At 37.1% G+C, this 20,689-nt stretch overlaps 1 protein-coding gene across 4 annotated transcripts in view; it reads right to left on the reverse strand.

The window, feature by feature from the left end:
• Window positions 1–4,079: 4,079 nt before the first annotated feature.
• The window catches only part of IMPACT (impact RWD domain protein), a 28,378-nt gene continuing 11,768 nt past the window's right edge, over window positions 4,080–20,689 (reverse strand). The window contains exons 6-11 of one of the 4 annotated variants that reach the window (XM_060405215.1): window positions 18,391–18,513; window positions 15,934–16,031; window positions 13,180–13,253; window positions 9,200–9,290; window positions 7,725–7,859; window positions 4,080–6,131 (exon numbers count right to left, since the gene is read on the reverse strand). In XM_060405215.1, the coding sequence (XP_060261198.1) occupies window positions 6,075–6,131; window positions 7,725–7,859; window positions 9,200–9,290; window positions 13,180–13,253; window positions 15,934–16,031; window positions 18,391–18,513 (578 nt within the window). In that variant the 3' untranslated portion in view covers window positions 4,080–6,074. Of the gene's footprint in view, window positions 6,712–7,724; window positions 7,860–9,199; window positions 9,291–13,179; window positions 13,281–15,933; window positions 16,032–18,390; window positions 18,514–20,689 lie in introns of all 4 variants that reach the window. The other 3 variants (XM_012103462.4, XM_060405214.1, XM_060405213.1) reach the window with 3 other exon arrangements.

Here is a 20,689-nt window from a genome sequence, read left to right on the forward strand (position 1 = left end):
TGCTACAAACATAGATGTAAAATCTCTCTCCAAACCATGCTTTCAATTTTTTTGTGTTTAAAAACAGAAATGGAATTGCTGGATCATATGGTATTTTATGTTTAGTTTCTTGAGGAATCACCATACTGTTTTCCATAGTGGCTTCATGATTTTATATTCCCACCAATAGGGAACAGGAGTTCCAATTTCTCCACACTCTTGCCAACATCTGTTCTGTTCTTTTGTTACTAACCATTTTAATGGGTGCAGAGTGTTATCTCACTGTGGTTTTGATTTGCATTTCCCTAATTATTAATGGTGTTGAGCAGCTGTTTGTGTGCTCATTGGCCATTTGCTTATCTTCTTTGAATAAATGTCTATTCAAGTCCTTTGCTTATTTTCAAATTGCAGGGTTTTTGTTGTTCAGTTTAAAGAGTTATCCATATATTCTGGATAGTATTTTGAGTACTTATTAGAAACATGATTCACAAATATTTTCTCAGATTCCATAGGTTACCTTTTCACTCTTAATTGTCTTTGATGCAAAGTTTTATTTTGATGTTATCCAATTTACCTATCTTTACTTTCTTCACCTGTGCTGTTGGTGTTATTTCCAATGAGTCTTATTAGTTTGTATTTTTATACTAGAATCAGATATAGATAAAATAATAAATGGGAAATATCGAGTTTAAAAGAATAAAAAGTTTCTACATAGAGTCAACACTGATGCCTACTTTATCCATAACTATAGTCTTATTTTTCTTGGAGCTCTATACTCTTTCTGCTTTTTTTCCATGATGCAATATAAACATCTGGTTCAAACCTATAGGCATTTTCCTTCTATATATTGTCAAGTCTTACCTCTGACAAAATATTCAATCCTGCCAACATTCCTTCTTTGACAATATTTCTGCCAGTTTTAAATCTGAATTACCCCTTGGCTTCAGCTGTGCCACTGTGCTTGACTCTATGGTGGTGTTTCTTACTGAAAGGACAAAAGACTCCTCTGGGATTTTTCATACACACCTTCCCACACAGCCCACCAGTTGAGAATCACAGCTGTACAGGAGCCAGCAGCCTTTCTTCCTGCACACCACTGCTCGTCTCATGACTCACTCTCCTGTCTGTGGTCCAAAGAGATTCTCCATGTTGATTGGAGATCAGCCCATAATGCTGATTTGATCATTCCCTTTTTTTTCTTTTTTCCTTAATATTTATTTACGTGGCTGTATCTAGTCTTAGTTGCAGCATGCAGAATCTTTTTTAGTTGTGGCAGTTGCAGCATGCAAGATCTTTAGTTGTGGCATATGAACTCTTAGTTGCGGCATGTGGGATCTGGTTCCTTAATAAGGGATTGAACCTGGGTCCCTTGCAGTGGTAGCCCAGTGTTTTAGCCCCTACACAAGGGAAGTCCTTCCCTTTTTCAAGAAAGTTTCTGTGGGTTCTTTCATCAGGTAATCCAATTTCTCTGATGTCTGGCTTCTCCTTCATCCAACCTAATGCATCTGGGCCAGACAGAACCAAAGCATCACACCCAAACTGGCAGCATTCAGTAGGCAACAACCTGAGGGGTAGATGAGTAAGGTGGTAGAGCAATAGCAATGAAGGGGCATCTAAATGGCAGTGAAATGGCTTCCCAATCAGAAAAACAGGTTAGACTTAAATGGCACCTCCAGCTACCCAGTTGCCCAGGTCAGGACCTGAATGCCATCTTAACTCCTTTCTTCCCTGCTGCCCTCAAATCTAGTGCCAAGTTCTCTCAACTTCACCTCCTCAGTTCAGTTCAGTCGCTCAGTTGTGTCCAACTCTTTGCAACCCCGTGGACTGCAACACACCAGGCCTCCCTGTCCATAGCCAACTCCCAGAGTCTACCCAAACTCACATCCATCGAGTTGGTGATGCCGTCCAACCATATTATCCTCTGTCATCCCCTTCTCCTCCCACCTTCAAATCTTTCCCAGCATCAGGGTCTTTTCCAATGAGTCAGCTCTTCGCATCAGGTGGCCAAAGTATTGGAGTTTCAGCCTCAACATCAGTCCTTCCAATGAATATTCAGGACTGATTTCCTTCAGGATGGACTGGCTGGATCTCCTTGCAGTCCAAGGGACTCTCCAGAGTCTTCTTCAACAGCACAGTTCAAAAGCATCAATTCTTCAGTGCTCAGCTTTCTTTATAGTCCAACTTTCACATCCATACATGACTACTGGAAAACCCATAGCTTTGACTAGACAGACCTTTGTTGGCAAAGTAACATCTCTGCTTTTTAACATGGTGTCTAGGTTGGTCATAATTTTTCTTCCAAGGAGTAAGCATCTTTTAATTTCATGGCTGCAGTCACCATCTGCAGTGATTTTGGAACCCCCCAAAATAAAGTATTTACCTCCTCAATACTCCTTAAATCTATTTATTTCCATCCACTTCCCCTATTAGTAATTCAGGCCATCGTCATCTCTCATTAGAGGCTCTTCTTTTCATGCCCTTTTGTAGTGTAAGAGGAAAACAGACTTCCCCTCTACCATTCTGAGTTCTTGGCTAAATACAGATTAACAAGAGAAAAACAGTTTATTAACACTATGCTGCATGTATACACTGGAGATAACCAGGAAAAAAAAGGGTAAAACTTTCTGAGATGGACCAAGCCACTACGTTAAATACCATCCTCAGTAAATACAAAGGAAAGATTTGGGGAGTAGGGGGTGGGGAAAAGGCAATTTACAGGAAGGTGAGAGAAGGAAATGTTTCTCAGCAAAAATTGCCCTGCTGGCAGATAAATCTCAGGTTAAAAAGTTTTATCTGGTAAAAGCTCTCTTCCGGGTATAGGTCCCCTTCTAATGTAAATTTTCTTTATGAATGTAATTTCCCTTACAAAAAGGTAACTCCTACTCTGTTTTCAGAGCTTCTGCTGTGTTTGCAGTTTTCAAAAAAAAAAAAAAAAAAAATCAGCTCAAAGTAACTCAGTGTGCCAGAGATATATTAGGGTGGCATATTCAGGTGTCAGTACCAAGATCTTACTGATTTACAGACAAATCTGATTCCACTTCTTTTACAATAATATACTATCCCACCTACTGAGCTCCCACTTTGTGTGAAGCTTTACACTAGTGACAATTCGCACATTATCTCATTTTATTCAACCCTCCAAAAATCCTATGAGGAAGGATTATCAGTCCCCCTTTACAGATGAGAAAAATAAGGCTCAAAGAAGTAACAGATAAGTTACAAGATGGCTCCATGCCCAGTGAAAGCAAAATTTAAATCCAGCTCTGCCTTCCAAATCTACTTGATTAGAAACATGTACTTGTGATGTATGTCTGGCTGTCAAATGACAAAAATAATACAACTTGGTAATGAGTTTGATGTTCTTTATTCAAGGAAGAACAGTCCATGGACTGGTGGAGTGCAGTGCCTGGCAAGCAGCAGAACACCCTTCCTGAGAGATTTTCAGCAAGTGCTATTTTTATAAGGATTAGAAGAGGCAAGGCAGGAATGGCATGATTGGCTAGGAGGTCAGGAATTACCTTCTAAGGTGAGCAGGTCCTATTTTCTCGGGCAAGATAAGCTAGCTAAACTGAGCTGGAGCATTGTGATTAGTGTTAGGTTTTCTGGACAGTCCAGGCTGACTTAGGTTTTAGGTTTGTGACATGGGACAGGCCTCTGGGGCAGCCTCCCTTTTGTGCATCCTGATACTATGAATTAACTTTATCATGCCCCTAAACAGTATATAGCTGAAAATCTGGGCTAACTAAAAAAAACAAACAAACTTTTTTCTAGGTCCAGAGACCCAAATCCTATCTGTTAGCATTATACTTTTGACCTGCCTGTTTCTCTTTCTACTTGGTCTACACGAAGGGTTGGCAAAGTATGGATCACAAACCATAGTTTGTCTCCTGAGTTAAGAATGGTTTTTACATGTTGTGGTATTGTATTTATAGTTAGAAATATGTATCTGGTCTTCATCCCCATCTCTGGCACACAACTCTTAATAGTTTATAATAGTGAGAAACTGGAAAAAAAACTTAAATATTGGAAACTAGTTTATACTAAATGGTGAGTAAATTTTGATATACCCAGAATAGAGACTATGACAAAGCCATAAGAAATTAAGCCATAGAAGAATATTTATTGACATGGGAAAATGTTAACAATATACCTCTATATGAAATATGCAAGATACAAAACAGTATATACAGTTTAATACCATTTTTATGGAAAGAAAAATAGCCATATATACAAAATCATGCATAGGAAAAAAAATAGAAGCATACCAAATGTTAATAACGTTATCTCTAGACAGTGGAATTACAAGTGGCTATACAATTTTCACAATAAATTTTACCTGCCTTCCAAACAGTATCTGCTTCATGCTATTCTTTCTTGGTTGTGATCAATTTGATACAATTTCTCTTCAAATAGGTTCTGTACCATGATATATACCTCTAAATCATATTGTTATTGCCATTTAAAAAGTAGATGCTACTTGCTCTTTCATACTGGCATATGGAGAATATTTTTAACTAACACAATATACTATAAAATACGCCACAGCATAGATCTGGCTATAGAGAATTATTATTTGGAGAATTTGAAAACCTTCTAATAAAGAGAAATTTTAAATAGACAAAAGGATACTATAACTAGTTAGGGGTCCATAATGAAGAGTGTGAAATAACTCAGGTTCCATAACTGGAGACTTCTGGATCTCTCTTTTTTACTAGCTGACTTTGGGCAAAGGATATTAGGGTTTTTTTAGTCTGGAAAATGTGGTTAATAAAAGAAGCAAAAATAAGTTGTTGTTGTTGCTTTTTTTAGTAAGGGAAAATGGGACCAGAGATTAAAAGGTTTTCTATAAAGATGAATCCCAGGGATGGGGCAGCCTGGTGGGCTGCCATCTATGGGGTCGCACAGAGTCGGACACGACTGAAGTGACTTAGCAGCAGCAGCATAAAGACCTAAATACATGTTAGATAAAACAGCTAGAAAGAAATTCAAATTTGGTGTTGCAGAAAAATTAACTCACATTTTTCCGTAGCACCAGTTCTTACTGTTTTTTATCTTCTTTGACAGGTTTTGACATGCCAAAACGGAAATCATTTTAATGTCAATTAATAGCCTTTAAGTTCTTTAACAGTTAGTACATAAAACATACTTTTTCATGGAATTTGAAGTAAATGTTTTAAATAAATATGGGTTACAACAATTAAACACACTGACAACAAATGTAATTTAGATTTTACCTCTCAGAATTCATTCCAGACTAAAGCAGTTTACTAAATTCTAATTAAAAATACCAAGTCAAGATGTTGTATCTCCTAAAACATTAGAGAATAGGAAAAAAAAAAAACAATGTGTCCACTTTTCTTTGATGTTTTCCATGCTCCAGCACCATTCCAAACTGCTTCCTTATTTCTGTTCCCTCTCTTCGAAAGAATTTCAGGCAAATATGTGACTAATTAATCATTTTTAATAGTTGCGTTTAACTATTATCTGAAAGGGAATAGTTAATGACTTATAATACCTCACAGATAAATTTATTTTCTAAATGCCTAGTGGCAAATTGCACAACTTGCAAATGAAAAAAGCAACTTTTACAAAAAACTGATGAAAGGAAGATTTTATAAGAATGGGGGGAAAAAAGAGGGATTTTCTGTTTTTCCCATCAAAGATTCATTCTTTCTCTCCAGAAATCATGGAGCTGAGAAAGATAGCTGGAGTATGAATAGGAAAAGCGCACCACATTTACGGAACTCCACAGCACACCGTCACTCTGCACCAGCAGCGTTCTGCCGCCTCTATCCCACTCCATAAATGTCCCATTAACCTATCACAGTGGCAGCACAGTTCTAATTCCTCAATGAAGATCACAAGAAAAGTACTTCCAGGTTGTTCAAAGAAACCAGACTATTACACCAATACATTTCAGCGGTTGGAGGAGACTACTGGCACACCATATTTATTGCTTAACAGTACTAGAATTAAACAAAAAAGTAGAGACTAGAAAATCACTTTTAAAATTCACAAATACCAATTTGCAACAGAAAATTGAGGCATAACACTTATACTAACAAATCTGTTAGATGAATTATCACTTCAGCACATTAACTGCAGGTGTATACGCCTGGATTTTCACTTAATCCATTACTCCATGATGAACACTATAAAATGAAAGGTGACAGACTTATGAATTAAAACCACAAGAAGAAACTCTTGAAGATCATCTTCAATGAGCTCCTACTCCAATAAACCATAAAGAGCAGTAAAAGGTAATGCTCACTTAACAAAATGAGAATCCCAATGACAAGAAATCAGGTATTTATGTCCCTCTAGAGACACTTCTTCCCCACCTAACAAAGGCACTTGACATGTAATAAAATGGACAATTAACTCAGGTACTGCCCTGGGTAACTGTTACCTTTCTAAAATTAGATGCAATGGTGATTAACTTCAAATTAATCCTTCTGAATCAGCCTGAAACACACATGAAAATATCACAAGTTCTCTATTTTGGCAGATGATGTAACCAAAGAACAAAAGATATGCTGGTGTTCACAATGAATTGGCTGACTTACACAGTCCAGGGTTCTCTCTCTGCACAATATATTCTTGGATGACCATGGAAATTGTATATAATTATAGGCAAATTAACCTTTCATATAGTTTCGAATGTTAATGTTCACTCCTTTTCTTGTCTTTTCTTACTTTTTTGTTCTTTCCCAAAGCCTTAGATGATTCCTCCTGAAAAAGATGTAAATTAATGTAGTATCTTCCTACACTTAGGAATCTTAAATCTAGTCATACAGAATATGCAGAATAGTGAAAGTGTAATTACTTCCATATGTATCATCTTTCCGTTTTACAGGGCTCTTTCACTTATCACACTCTATTTTAATATTTCCAAAACAGTCAAGGGTAATCAAAGAAAACATTTATCTCAGTTATCTAACAAATTTATATTTAAGTAGTATCAATTTTATTTATAAGTTTATTTTTATTGGACTTCCCTGGGGCTCAGACAGTAAAGAATTTGCCTGCAGTGCAAGAGACCCTAGGTCAGGACGATCACCTAGAGAGGGAATGGCTTAACCCACTCCAGTATTCTTGCCTGGAGAATTTTATTATTTTCTGTGAATATATATATTTTGGCCATGCTGCAGAGCTTGAGGGACTGAACCCATGTCCCTGCAGTGGAAGCCTACAGTCCTAACCACAGGACCCTAGGGAATTCCCCTTAATGTTTTTTAATCTATTGTTCATTTTCCAAAGTAAGGCAGCAAAATTTAAATGAATTAGATATGAACATATCTGAAATATGAGACAAAAATCTCAAAATATAAAAGAAGAAGGCATCTAAAGGCATGCCAGGGAAAAGGGGATATACTTTGACACTAACAGAGAATATTAGAATTTTATGGATGTTTAAAGACCATCCAGTTCATTGTAGCATTAGCTGCAACTTCTACAGGCCTCAACTTTAGGGAGTGGAAACTGACTGGTCTTAAGGTTTTTATAAAACCCCATGAATCTATGAAATTAAGGTCTGAAGAGATGAACCAATCTGCCCAAGATCACACAACTAGTCACTCACACTGTTCTGACCAAAACCTAAGCCTCTAGTTTCCTAGTTTAAAGGTTCTTCTAATGTACGTCACTCATTCTAATTCACTCTTAATTTTCTTTTTCATGTTTTTCTTGTAATCTCACAAGCAGTAGTGAGACACTCTTTAGACATAGTATCAGTAACCACTTACCGGTGAATTTGTGTAGTTCTTCTCCACTAGAATGTTTCTGGCACAGTTGTTGATATGTTTGAAGCGATCTGGTCCTAGCAGAACCCCTCCATACCAGCGTGATACCACCACCATGACATCTCTCACATTCAAAATCTGTTATGTTCAGAAGCATAATTATGTACAGATATGGACAAGTACAAATGTGAGTTTTAAAGAAAAATGAAAAAATATATATACACACATATAAAATTGCACATAAAATTTCCCCCCGACTTTAATGGCATAACCATGAGTGAGTAGAGTGAGGTTAGTAACAACTGAGGGGACAGATGTTAGAATGAGAAGGGAATTTGGAAAACAATCACTGTGCTCCACAATGTCCTCAAATTCTAAACCTGGAGGCCACCAGTCAGAGTGAAGGGGAGGTCATACAGTAGGTTACGGTTCTTGGTAACTTCAACCAGAATAGCTGAGCTTAGGCAGGTTTCTACTCTTACGTCAAACAGCAGCACAAAACCTGCTTTTGAACAAACCGCTAGACAGAACTGAGGCTGTATGAGTAATCTCTGGTGCCTACCAGTAAGGTCTTCCACAGTTTGACATTTGTTAAATGTTGCCCTTAACATGATGCCCACCGGTCTACAGGCCTGACACCCACTAAGTTCCTATCAAGGGAAGGGCCTGGTTAGAAAACAAACCTCTACATACAGTGGCAGAAGAAACTACAGCAGCTACCTTAGGGAAAAAAACCAACCCATTCTTAAAATTAACGAACAATCAATGGTCACCAGATAGATGGAAGAAAATCCAGCAGCATGAAAGAGAAAGGGCAAGATAAACAAACTAAAATGGACAAGGAGAAATTTAAGGAAGAAAACATCTGAAAAAAACCCTAATTATTATACTCAGGAAAACTGCAGAAGACACTTGCATTCATAAAAGCAGAACAGCAAGCACACTATGAAAAGGGGAAAATAGACAACAAGAAAGAACTCCTGAAAATTAAATATGGTTGCTAAAAAAAAAAAATTTTTATTCAACAGATATTTTGGAAGGCAGTCAAGAAAATGTCTCAGAACATAAAGCAATGAAATGAACAACTTAATAAAAAAAAAGAAACATTCTGGATCTACCCAGAAGTCCAATATCCAACCAACATGAGTTTTACAAAGACAGAACAGAGAAAACAGAGAAGAGGAAACTGTCATGAAGAAAAAAGGATAACTTTTTCCAGAGCTGAAGATAATCTTCTATTGTCTATCACTGGAAGAGCTTGAAAGCACAGCACAAGTTATTAACCTTTTGCTTTCTGCCCCATATCCAGTGGTTAAAGTTATCTCTCAATCAATGTTTAAAAATTATCTCCTAATAAAACCAAATATGGCTCATTATATATCATATAACTGATTGACTTATTCCTAAATGGAGCTCTGTTTGGCTGAGAAATTTTATGGCTCACAGAACAGGACTGAAAGGGTTTAACTCACACTTACCTCCATGAGATGGAGAAGACGCCCACCAGCTGCTGTTTCCCCGTCATCCTCACAGTCCTGTAAGAAGGTCTGCTTATCCTCACAGTATATTCTAGAAATCCATATCACAGTGTTACACTTTGAAACCTTGAAATACTGAAATAAATGTTATACCCCCTCATACTTGTTGCCATCAATTTACTTCCAAAATTAGCATATTTATTTAAAAAATCTTTCTTGATATACATTGGTTTTATTTTCACTGATGATTTACTATCCAATATGCTTCCCTTTTTATATTCTGGAAAGCTAAAATCAAGGGTACTTCCTTTGAATCAGAAATGCTACAATTTCAGAAAGTGAGCTTACACATATGACACTCTCTGCTTCATTTAATCTTGAAGCTGAGATTAGATAGAGTAGTCACTAAAAAACGTTTACTGAGAGTCAGCTGTCTGAACATTACACATAAGAGGCACTAACAAATGGTATAAAGGAAACAGCTGGTACACTGTCCTCAAAGAGCCTAAGCTCTAGTGAAGGAGAAAAAAAGTACATTAAAAAGATGGAGGTGATAAAACCAACCTAAATCAATATTTTATACTTTTCTAAAGTCTTTATTCTAGCCACGAAGCATTTATCTTCCCCACTATAAGGATTATAAGATTTATTTTTCTCCAGAATTTCCCCCTGGATAGTTATCAGTATCAGAAATAAATCACAGGGTTTTTACCCATTTAAATTATCTAGAAAGTTAGCATCTGGAATAATAAATAGGGCTACACTGTAGTTCAACAAGCTTGGAAGCTAAGTAAGAGGTATAAAAAGAAAACAGTGCCAGTTAAGATATGCCATCTAGTGGATTTTTTGGGCCCCTACAAATAGTAATATTCTATCTAGGACTAGGCAAATATAGCAAAGATATCTTTCCAGCTATTGTGATAAAAAGCCAAATACTACCTTATCTATACACCTAAGTCAACTTTATTAGTTTTATTATACCAATCATATTCATTCATTCATTCATCCGTCTTTCCATCCACCAATCCATCTATCCATCCACCAATCCATTTATCCATTCATTTACTCAGTAAATATTTACTGCCCAGTTCGATCCCTGGGTTGAGAAGATCCCCTGGAGGAAGAAATGGCAACCCACTCCAGGGTTCTTGCCTGGAAAATTCCATGGAAAGAGGAGCCTGGCAGGCTACAGTCCATGGGGCCACCAAGTGTCGGCTAAGACTGAAGCCACTGAGCACGCATGCATGCATACACACACACACTGAACCAAGCTCTACTATTATTTAGAGTTGGCCTGGTTTCAAGAAGAGAGAGTTAGTACTATTAACCAAAATTCTGTATGGCAAATTTAAGGTAAAAAGGAGTCAGGGATTGACTTTAAGGAACAAAAGAAATTTAATTATATAAATCAGTACTGTTAGGTTTTTGTTTTTTTAAAAAAAGAAGTATCATGGACACTTTCACTACCCCTTTCCTCACATGCCAGGAAGACAAAGATGCAGCATCCAATACCTGTGTGGACCAATGGCCTGAAGAGTGCCCCATAACTCCAAAGCAGGGACACAGCCCCAGAACCAGGAAGTAACCTTAAAAGGACCCTAAGCATTCAAAACACAGAACACAAAGTCCATGGACCACATACAAGTTATTTCTTTAACTCCCAGTGGAGTCCTTTAAGCCTCCACTTTGTGCCTTTTTAGTCTTCTCTGACACACAATTCTGACAAGCTAAGTTCCTTCATTTCCAAATATCAATTATATAAGGGGGTGATTTGGAGGAGCTGTTACATGCAGTCAGCTGACATCTGTGAGAAGTGATAGTTGATCACCATCAATATGCAAAAATACTCAAGTACTTAAACCTGGGGCTTGAAATACAGTATCTGGCACATTATTTATTTTCAGTTCAGTTCAGTCATCTAGTCGTGTCCCACTCTTTGAGACCTCATGAATCGCAGCAAGCCAGCCCTCCCTGTCCATCACCATCTCCTGGAGTTTACTCAAACTCATGTCCATCAAGTCAGTGATGCCATCCAGCCATCTCATCCTCTGTCGTCCCCTTCTCCTCCTGCCCCTAATCCCTCCCAGCATCAGAGTCTTTTCCAATAAGTCAACTCTTCGCATGAGGTGGCTAAAGTATTGGAGTTTCAGCTTCAGCATCAGTCCTTCCAAAAGAACACCCAGGGCTGATCTCCTTTAGAATGGACTGGCTGGATCTCCTTGCAGTCCAAGGGACTCTCAAGAGTCTTCTCCAACACCACAGTTCAAAAGCATCAATTCTTCGGCACTCAGCCTTCTTCACAGTCCAACTCTCACATCCATACGTGACCACTGAAAAAACCATAGCCTTGACTAGACGGACTTTTGTTGGCAAAGTAATGTCTCTGCTTTTGAATATACTATCTAGGTTGGTCATAACTTTCCTTCCAAAGAGTAAGCGTCTTTTAATTTCATGGCTGCAATCACCATCTGCAGTGATTTTGGAGCCCAAAGAAATAAAGTCTGCCACTGTTTCCCCATCTACTTCCCATGAAGTGATGGGACCAGATGCCATGATCTTCATTTTCTGAATGTTGAGTATTAAGCCAACTTTTTCACTCTCCTCTTTCACTTTCAGATAACGTAAAATCAATATCATGTCCAGTGACTGTTGAAGGGGCAGCCACATAGCCGTGTATTGACAGGAATAAGATAGAGATAAATAACATTAAATTCTCAAATTCAGATCTATCACTTAACGACGATGTGATCTTGAAAAAGTTCACCTTTTTACAGGGGCACAATCACTTAAATAATTAGAATTAATGCATGTAAATTGAGTGCACAGAGTGGGCACTCAATAAAGATGTGAACTAAATAAATGGTACCTATTAACAATTTTACAGTACATTCTAACCACTGAGAGCAACCACAATCTAATCTCTCCTTTTTACTGATGACCCTAGCTCACTAAAACACCAAAATTCTATACCCTGATACTCTAATAAGTAGGGAATTATGTAACAAATAGGTTTTTGGAAGATTTGGCATTTAATGGGATGTGACTAAGTAATATTAAAAATACACCAATCAAAAGTGATAATTTTTTTTGAGTTTTCTGAATTTTAGATAGCCTAGATTTTACAGATAGTCTCAATCACATTTTAAGTTTATACCAAATTCCTATGTCTATATTCTGATCTATTTTAGTCCTAAACTATGTTAAGTCTGTATAAATTTGAATATTTAAAAAAATACACCCTTCATCTCTTTACAACAAATTTTGCAGAGATTTGTATAAAACTTTCATATTCAAAGACGTGTAGTGAAAGAAGCACTCCAAATTCACTGCTAATAGGAGCATAAATTGGTTTAAAAAAAACTTCAGAAAAAATTTGGTAATATGGATTAAGAATTTCAAAAATGTTCACATTTTTTGATAATTCTACTTCTAGGAATCTATTCATTTTTTCCTTTTTAACTATACTTCTGTTTCATTTCAAAAAAGAATATGAAATAATCAGAACCTATCCTAAGGAAATAATCTAAAAAGTATACAAAGATGTTCACAGGACTATTCTTTATAATAGTTTTAAAAAATGAGAAACAAAAAGGAAATGGTTAAATAAATTGTGGTGTGGAATCTCAAACAAGTATTACAAAGCCATTAAAATAATGTTTAGAAAGCAATATAACAACATGGAAAAATGCTTTTGTTATATTAAGGAAAAACCTGGATACTAGAATGAAGCATTAAAAAATAAACTTTGCATAGAAAAGATAGAAAACATTTCACAATATCAGTTACACTGAATGGCAGAGAATGGTTAACCTTTTCCTTTTTTTTCTGCCATTTCCAAATATTTTACACATGAATATTACTTTTACAATGGAAAAAAGAAAACACATAATTGGGTGTTTGTTTTGAATCATGCATCTGTTTCCCCCTCCTTTTTTTTTTTTGACAAACTGCACATTCCTAAAGTAGTGATGATCACTTACCGGTACGCATAGATGTTGTGGGTGGCACTAGCAATTTTCTTATTCTCATACAATTTGGCAAGAACCATTTTCACCTTAAAAGCAGCAACAATATAAATAAACTGATATATATTTTTTATTTTCTCTGTAAATGCTAAAAAAAATCTTAAAGCATATTGATATACATACTGTTGAACTGAAATTAACAGTTATTTAAAGAATCAACTACATTTTGAAAAAGCCATTTCCAAAGTTTTCTCCTCATTTTTAGGGGCAAAAACTGAATTACTCCAATTGGTACAAAAAAACAGTTCTAGAATTTTTGAGCACCAGTTTTCAACAAATATCTGAGCAGTAACCATGTCCAAGATACTTGCATATAAGAAATTTTCCCCATACTGTAGAGAGAAAGTTAAGTGAGAATATGAGAATTTCTAGAAATGGCTCTGAAAATTTACCAGCGTGAGAGGTGCAGAGTAATGGTATGTTTCAAAACTTATGAAACCAAACTCTTCCTGGAAGAAATAAGGTTCAGAGAGGACGTAACAAGAGCCAGAACTTGAACGATAAGTGACAATTCTGCATCAAAACTGAAGAGTAGGGTGGGGCAAGAAGTCATTCCTTCAGAGGAAAGAGCATGTACAAATGAACCAGATTTAGTAGGAAGAAATACACAATGCTTAAGTTTAACTGGAGGCTTCCCTGATAGCTCAGTTGGTAAAGAATCTGCTTGCAATGCAGGAGACCCTGGTTCAATTCCTCGGTCAGGAAGATCCGCTGGAGAAGGGATAGGCTACCCACTCCAGTATTCCTGGGCTTCCCCTGTGGCTCAGCTGGCAAAGAATCTGCCTGCAGTGCAGAAGATCTGGATTCAATCCCTGGATTGGCAAGATCTCCTGGAGAAGGGAAAGGCTACCCACTCCAGTATTCTGGCCTGGAGAATTCCATGGACGGTACAGCCCATGGGGTCACAAACAGGCAGACATGACTGAGCAACTTTCACTTTGGGCTTCCCTAATAGCTCAGTTGGTAAAGAATCTGCCTGCAATGCAGGAGACCCAAGTTTGATTCCTGGGTTGGGAAGATCTGCTGGAGAAAGAATAGGCTTCCCACTCCAGTATCCTTGGGGTTCCCTGTGGCTCAGCTGGTAAAGAATCCACCTGCAATGCAGGAGACCTGGGTTCAATTCCTGGGTTGGGAAGATCCCCTGAAGAAGGGAAAGGCTACCCACTCCAGTATTTTGGCCTGGAGAAATCCATGGACTACATAGTCCATGGGGTCACAAAGAGTCAGACATGATTGAGTGACTCTCACTTAGTTGAAATGGAACTCCAGATAAACCACAATATTTTTATTATAAGTATGACCTATGCAATAATGTTTATCTGAAATTCCAATTTAGGTAGGTATCCTGGCAACCTTAACAGGGACATAAAAGAGAAAGGTTCAGAAAGTGACCAACAGTTTTATGCAGCTCTGCCTTTAGAGTATGAATGTAATGACAGATGTATCAGATGATTAGAGCAGGGTCATAGCACAAAGTGACTTGTATAACATGTTTGAATTTCTCCTTGCAGCCAAAGGAAATCAGCAAAGATTATTGAGTATGCGGGGGAAGAGTGACACGTGGTCAGATCTTCCAGAAAAGTAGTTGGCAAGGGACACGGATAAAACTGGAGGTAGGAAGACTGAGTTAGAGACGGGGACACCAACTTGGATCAGAAATGATGCTATCTTGTGTTTCTCAGACTCAGATTCCTGATTAGTAAAATAAGTAGACACTGACCTCTAAGATTTATTTCAGCTCTCACAAATTATGATCCTTTAAGTCTAAGTGACTATAATCAGAAATGGAAAAGGGATCCAGGATGAAGAGATTCAGAATAGAATGTGTAAGGATTCTGGCAACAAGAGTATAAGTAATGGCCAAGGGCAAAACAGGGTTTCTGAGGGAAAATCTCAGAAGTTTGCACCAGAAGCTCTTATCCCAACCACAAATTAATGAAGAAAAGAACTTCCTCTTCCAGAGAGTAACAGAGAATTAAAAGGCAACCTGGTGCAAAAAATTATATTCCTATATATAGGGCTTTAGAAGAACTTGGAGAGACCAAAGGGAAGACCGATGCTTACTCCAAGACTTCTCTGGTTAATTTAACTTCATATGTGTACTGAAATTGTCTCTTACATTCATAAAGTTTAGGGTAGATTATAGCAGCAAGGAAGAAGAAAACAATTCTGCTGAAGAGATTGAGAAAGACAAAGACCTATGAATACCATTTTTGACTGAAAAGTTTCCCTAATGATATCCTTTGGTGGTTATCAGGTCACCTAAAATCAGAAAGCTGAAAGGAAAAGGAATTCAGGCTGGAAAGACTGAGCTCAACCAGTCTGTCTACTGTCCCCCTACCTGGGTAACAACAAATCAGGCTAGGTTTTATAGAACTCCCCTGTGATACGACAAATGATTTTTTTTTTTCACCAATGATTTTTTAACAAGTTAGTAAGCATCATAATTTTCTATGCCACCACAATGGGTTTTTCTTCTTTGAAAATCCATTAGTTAAGCCCTAATCAGAGTCTGCATATAATTTTGAAAGCAGTCATCGACAGAAATAAATATTCCATGATTCCCAATAATTTGGGGGTAGAAAAATCAGAAATAATTTTTGTCTTGAATGAAAATTAAAAGCAAAAACAAATATTTTATTGCAAAACCATCTGCATGAATTACTTTGATAAAACAACATCAAAGTGAACTGGACACAGTAAATTTACCTGTTTGGGACAAACTACTGGAGCCAAGTGTGCCTGAAAAGTACTTCTTCGGTCTGTAATAGGAATGCCATGATCAATCGGAGGTAATTCTTCTATTTCTATAAATGTAAAGAATTATGTTACTTTTTAAAATTCTTACATACAAATACTGAAAACCGGGCAAATGGTATAGCGGAGGGAGTTAGCAAAGAGATGTAAATTACACGGCCAATCAACTCAAATAACCAATACTGTTTGTCTGTTAAATTACAATTTAAAATGTCCCCCCAGTATATCCTACATTAAGATAAAACTACTTGACTTATAAATGCTTTTCACCTGCTAAGTGGTCACCCAGTGAAAATGGCAGGTTGGCATACAAATACTGGACTGTTTCCACAGTATAAGTTGGCATAATATCTAACTTTTAAGAGTATAAAGGAGTCCTGAGACCAAAAAGATCGGCTAATAGAGTATTTATTTATTTTACTGTTGATGGACCTCTGGGTTGGGAAACCTATGACTTTACTTTGTATAGCTGTAATATGTTTTCTGCTAATAAAACCGTTCCTACTTCGTAGGACTGAATTAAATATATCAACAGTACACCATATTGGTATGCCATTGAGTACCTGATTTCCAGTTATTCTGCCCTTTAAACAAGCTTAAGAACAATTAATTTTTTTCTATTTCTACAAGTTAGTTTACCTTACAAGTGATAAAATACTTCAACTAATTCATACAAAAATATTTCTGGAGCATTTCAAATAACTTGCCTCAAATCCCTGCTCTGGTTTATGACAGGAATAGAATAAGAAGCCAGGTTTATGGAGGATGTTTGACCTTCCCCCGAGTTGTGTTGTCTTTTTGAAAAGATTGTGACCACTGTACTGGTACACTACTAAGGTCAATATGAACTGGATGTGATTTATTATGACTTTAATTTTCACTCTTTTTATAGTGAATCTTCTTTCTCTAAAGAAATCCTATGCCAAATCCATAAATATGTAAATGAATAAAATGAGAGCTACTCAGAGTGAAGCAGGGGCAGGTATCCTGGGTCTTCTCCCCCTACTCATTCACTTCTTTGTCCTCTCTTCCACTAATTTTGAGAAACTATGCAAGAACTTTAAATTTTCATTCACTATTTAAAAGGTACTATATGATAGCAGAGGAAACTCCCTATCTTCAAAGAAAATGAACATCCTCTCAGGTCTACCATGTTTTTGTAAGACAGGTGAGGAACTGACAATATCATTCAAAATTTTAAAATACTAAAATGGAACATACTTTCTGATAGAAACAAAGAGCTAATTTATCACAGCAACCTATTCATAAGTTGAATACTACTCAATTATGGAACAAATTTGAGCAAAAACTAAAATCAAAGGCGTTTCATTAGCTTTAATTCAGTGGTTGCACCTTCAATTACTGTACTTATATTTGTTAGCACAGACTAAAATTTAACTCTGAGCCATCAGTAGATCTAAGATTTTAAAAATATAAAAACAGTATGAATTGAAAACATTAACATAGCTTTCTTAGTTTCAATTTCTCCCACCACTAATTCAAAACTCTAACAGCAAAAAAAAGAGAAAAGAAAAACTAAGTTTCTATTTTTGTCCTCACTATTCTGATAGACTTAGAAAACACCAAAATGACCAAGAGGCAGGAAAAATATAACCCAGTTCTCTGTAAATAAGAATTCCTTAAAATGTGACAGTTTACTAAATCTCTCAAGAGATCTAACCAGTCCATTCTGAAGGAGATCAACCCTGGGATTTCTTTGGAAGGAATGATAAAGCTGAAACTCCAGTACTTTGGCCACCTCACGCGAAGAGTTGACTCATTAGAAAAGACTCTGATGCTGGAAAGGACTGGGGGCAGGAGGAGAAGGGGACGACCGAGGGTGAGATGGCTGGATGGCATCACGGACTCGATGGACGTGAGCCTGAGTGAACTCCGGGAGATGGTGATGAACAGGGAGGCCTGGTGTGCTGCGATTCACGGGGTCGCAAACAGTCAGACACGACTGAGCAACTGAACTGAACTGAACTGAACTGAACTGACACCATTCCAAAAACAAATCATAGTGCTACCCCCTGTGCTGTGCTGAGTCACTCAGCTGTGTCTGACTCTTGGTGACCCCATGGACTGTAAGCATACCAGGCTCCTCTGTCCATGGGGATTCTCCAGGTAAGAATACAAGGGTGCGTTACTATGCCCTCCTCCAGGCGATCTTCCCAACCTAGGGATTGAACCCAGGTCTCCCACATTCCAGGTGGATTCTTTACGCCTGGGCCACCAGGGAAGCCCAAGGATACTGGAGTGGGTTCCCTATCCTTTCTCCAGGATATCTTCCCAACCCAGGAATCGAACCGAGGTCTCCTGCATTGCAGGTGGATTCTTTACCAGTTGACCTACCAGGGAAGCCACATCACTACTGTCCTCAAAATAAACTGGTAACATTCACTATACCTGTTCGATTCTCACTGACATCAAAATCCAAAGTTTTAACTTGATTTTCTGGTTGACATGCTAAAACAAGATCATCTTCACATTCAACATCTTCCTCTTCAGTTTTCTTCTTTACGTCTGGGCCTATGTGGATATGAGACATTATGACTGATCATACGACAATAAGAAACGACACTTTAAAAGCTTTGAGTCTTCATCTCTAAACGTCAGTCTTCAACAGAAGGAACCAGTGTTCACAAGCGGTTGTCTCCAGAGTTGGGACAAGGAAAATGTAAGATGAGCTGGGACATCTTGTGATTGTAGAGAGTAAAGGGATGTTCAGAAAAAGATGGGAGCTTATAAAAATAACACAGGAGCCTACCTGCGAGCACTCTGAAAGGCCAAACCTGGAACAATCTGAGCAACAAAATAATGACAGTATGGAATTTTAGCTCACTAAATAAAATAAGTTCATTCTAATGTAAATAACCAAATAAATGTGGAGAAGAGACATCTTGTTCTAACAATATAATTACAATTAATCATACCAAGAAGGAAAGAAAGAAGTGAGAATCACCATATTGTTACAACACCATATTGTTTATAAATATTGTTGGGAAGATACACTAATAGATACTAAAACCAGGGGGCGGGGGGATGACAGTTTGAAGACAAATAGGGTATTAGCACAGCCTCAAAGTATCTCCCCCAAGAGACTTATCAACTGTGATAATTTGATATGACAACCTAGATAGACCATGGTACACAGATACTTGGTCAAACACTATTTTACATATTTCTGCAAAGGTATTTTTTAGATGGAAACCACATTCAAATCAGTAGACTTAGCATAAAGCAGACTGCCCTCCACAATGCAAGCGAGACTCATCCAGGTAAGGTCTTAAAAGAAAAAGGACTGACCTCCCAAGACAAGGAGGGAATTCTGCCAACACGCAGCTTTCACAGCCTTGAGTTTCAATATCATTTCTTCTCTAGGTCTCCAGGCTGTCAGCCTACCTTGCAGATTTTGGACTTTCAAGCTTCTATAATTTTGTGAGCCAATTCCTTAAAATCAATCAACCTCTCCCTCTGTCCCCAACCTTTCCTTCCCCCCACCTCTCTCTATAAATGTTGAGTTGGCCAAAATGTTCATTCAGGTTTTTCTATCACATCTTATGGAAACCCCAAACAAACTTTTTGACCAACCCAATATATAGATACATCCACACACATACATAAATACATAAGACACAAACATTTTATTAGTCTGTTTCTCTGGAAAACTTGACTAATACAGTAACTTTATAGTGGAGTCAGGTACCCCCTTAACCAAGGGATCAAGGTAAATATCACCAATAATAAAGCATACTGATATCATCAGCTCCTTGATATAGTACATACACTATGGAGGACACAATATCATTTCTGTGATATTTTTGCCAAAATGCCTAGTCTTACTCCAATCATGAGAAAACAATGGACAAACTCAAGGTCATGAAAGGTCATAAAAGTCAAAGAAAGAATGGGGAACTATTTATAGAGGAGTAAGGAGAAAAAAATGCAACAAAGAATCCTGGACCAGATCCTAGAACAGCAGAAGGAACACTAGTGAAAACATTGTTATATTGTATTTACCATCGCTTGCTTTCTGTTCTTAATAATTATACTATGGTTACATAAGACACTACTCAGGGAAGCAGCTATTTCTACTATTTTTGCAACTTTTCTGTAAGTCTGAAACTACTTCAGAATTTTTTCAAGTATAAATAGCTGTAAATAACTACTTCAAGATTTAATATTTCCATAGTAGAAAAAATAAAATAAAGAATAAATACATACTAAAGATTAGTAGTAAAATAAAAATGAATTACTTGTCAAGTGGGTGCCCTGGAGAAGAAAATTCTCATGACATACCCTGATCACTTCCATTTTAATATGAAGTCTAGAAAATTTTTTATTAAAAAATTCTGAAGAAAAATTTTCAAAATTATAAATTATATAACCTAAATCAGTAACTCAAAAAACTGAAGTGTGGTGAAACTAAATTACAGATATAGGTGGGAAAAGGAAAATACCACATTAAAATCAACAATTTAAAAACCTTCCTAAGAGGAGAGTGATTCTAAAGTTTTGGAGTTCTAAATTTCTACTGGTATACATAATACTTTTGCAATTATCCCACCCTAGAATGGGGGATTGGCACAAACTAATTTTAAGACCACTCTTCTCAGACACCCTGAAATGCCACAAAATCAGAACATGAATCATAAAAAGTCAAAGAAAACACTTCAAAAAATACTGTCCCATGATCAGAATATCT

The sequence above is a fragment of the Ovis aries genome, chromosome 23 (assembly GCF_016772045.2).
Source record: "Ovis aries strain OAR_USU_Benz2616 breed Rambouillet chromosome 23, ARS-UI_Ramb_v3.0, whole genome shotgun sequence".
Classification (NCBI taxonomy): Eukaryota; Metazoa; Chordata; class Mammalia; order Artiodactyla; family Bovidae; genus Ovis; species Ovis aries.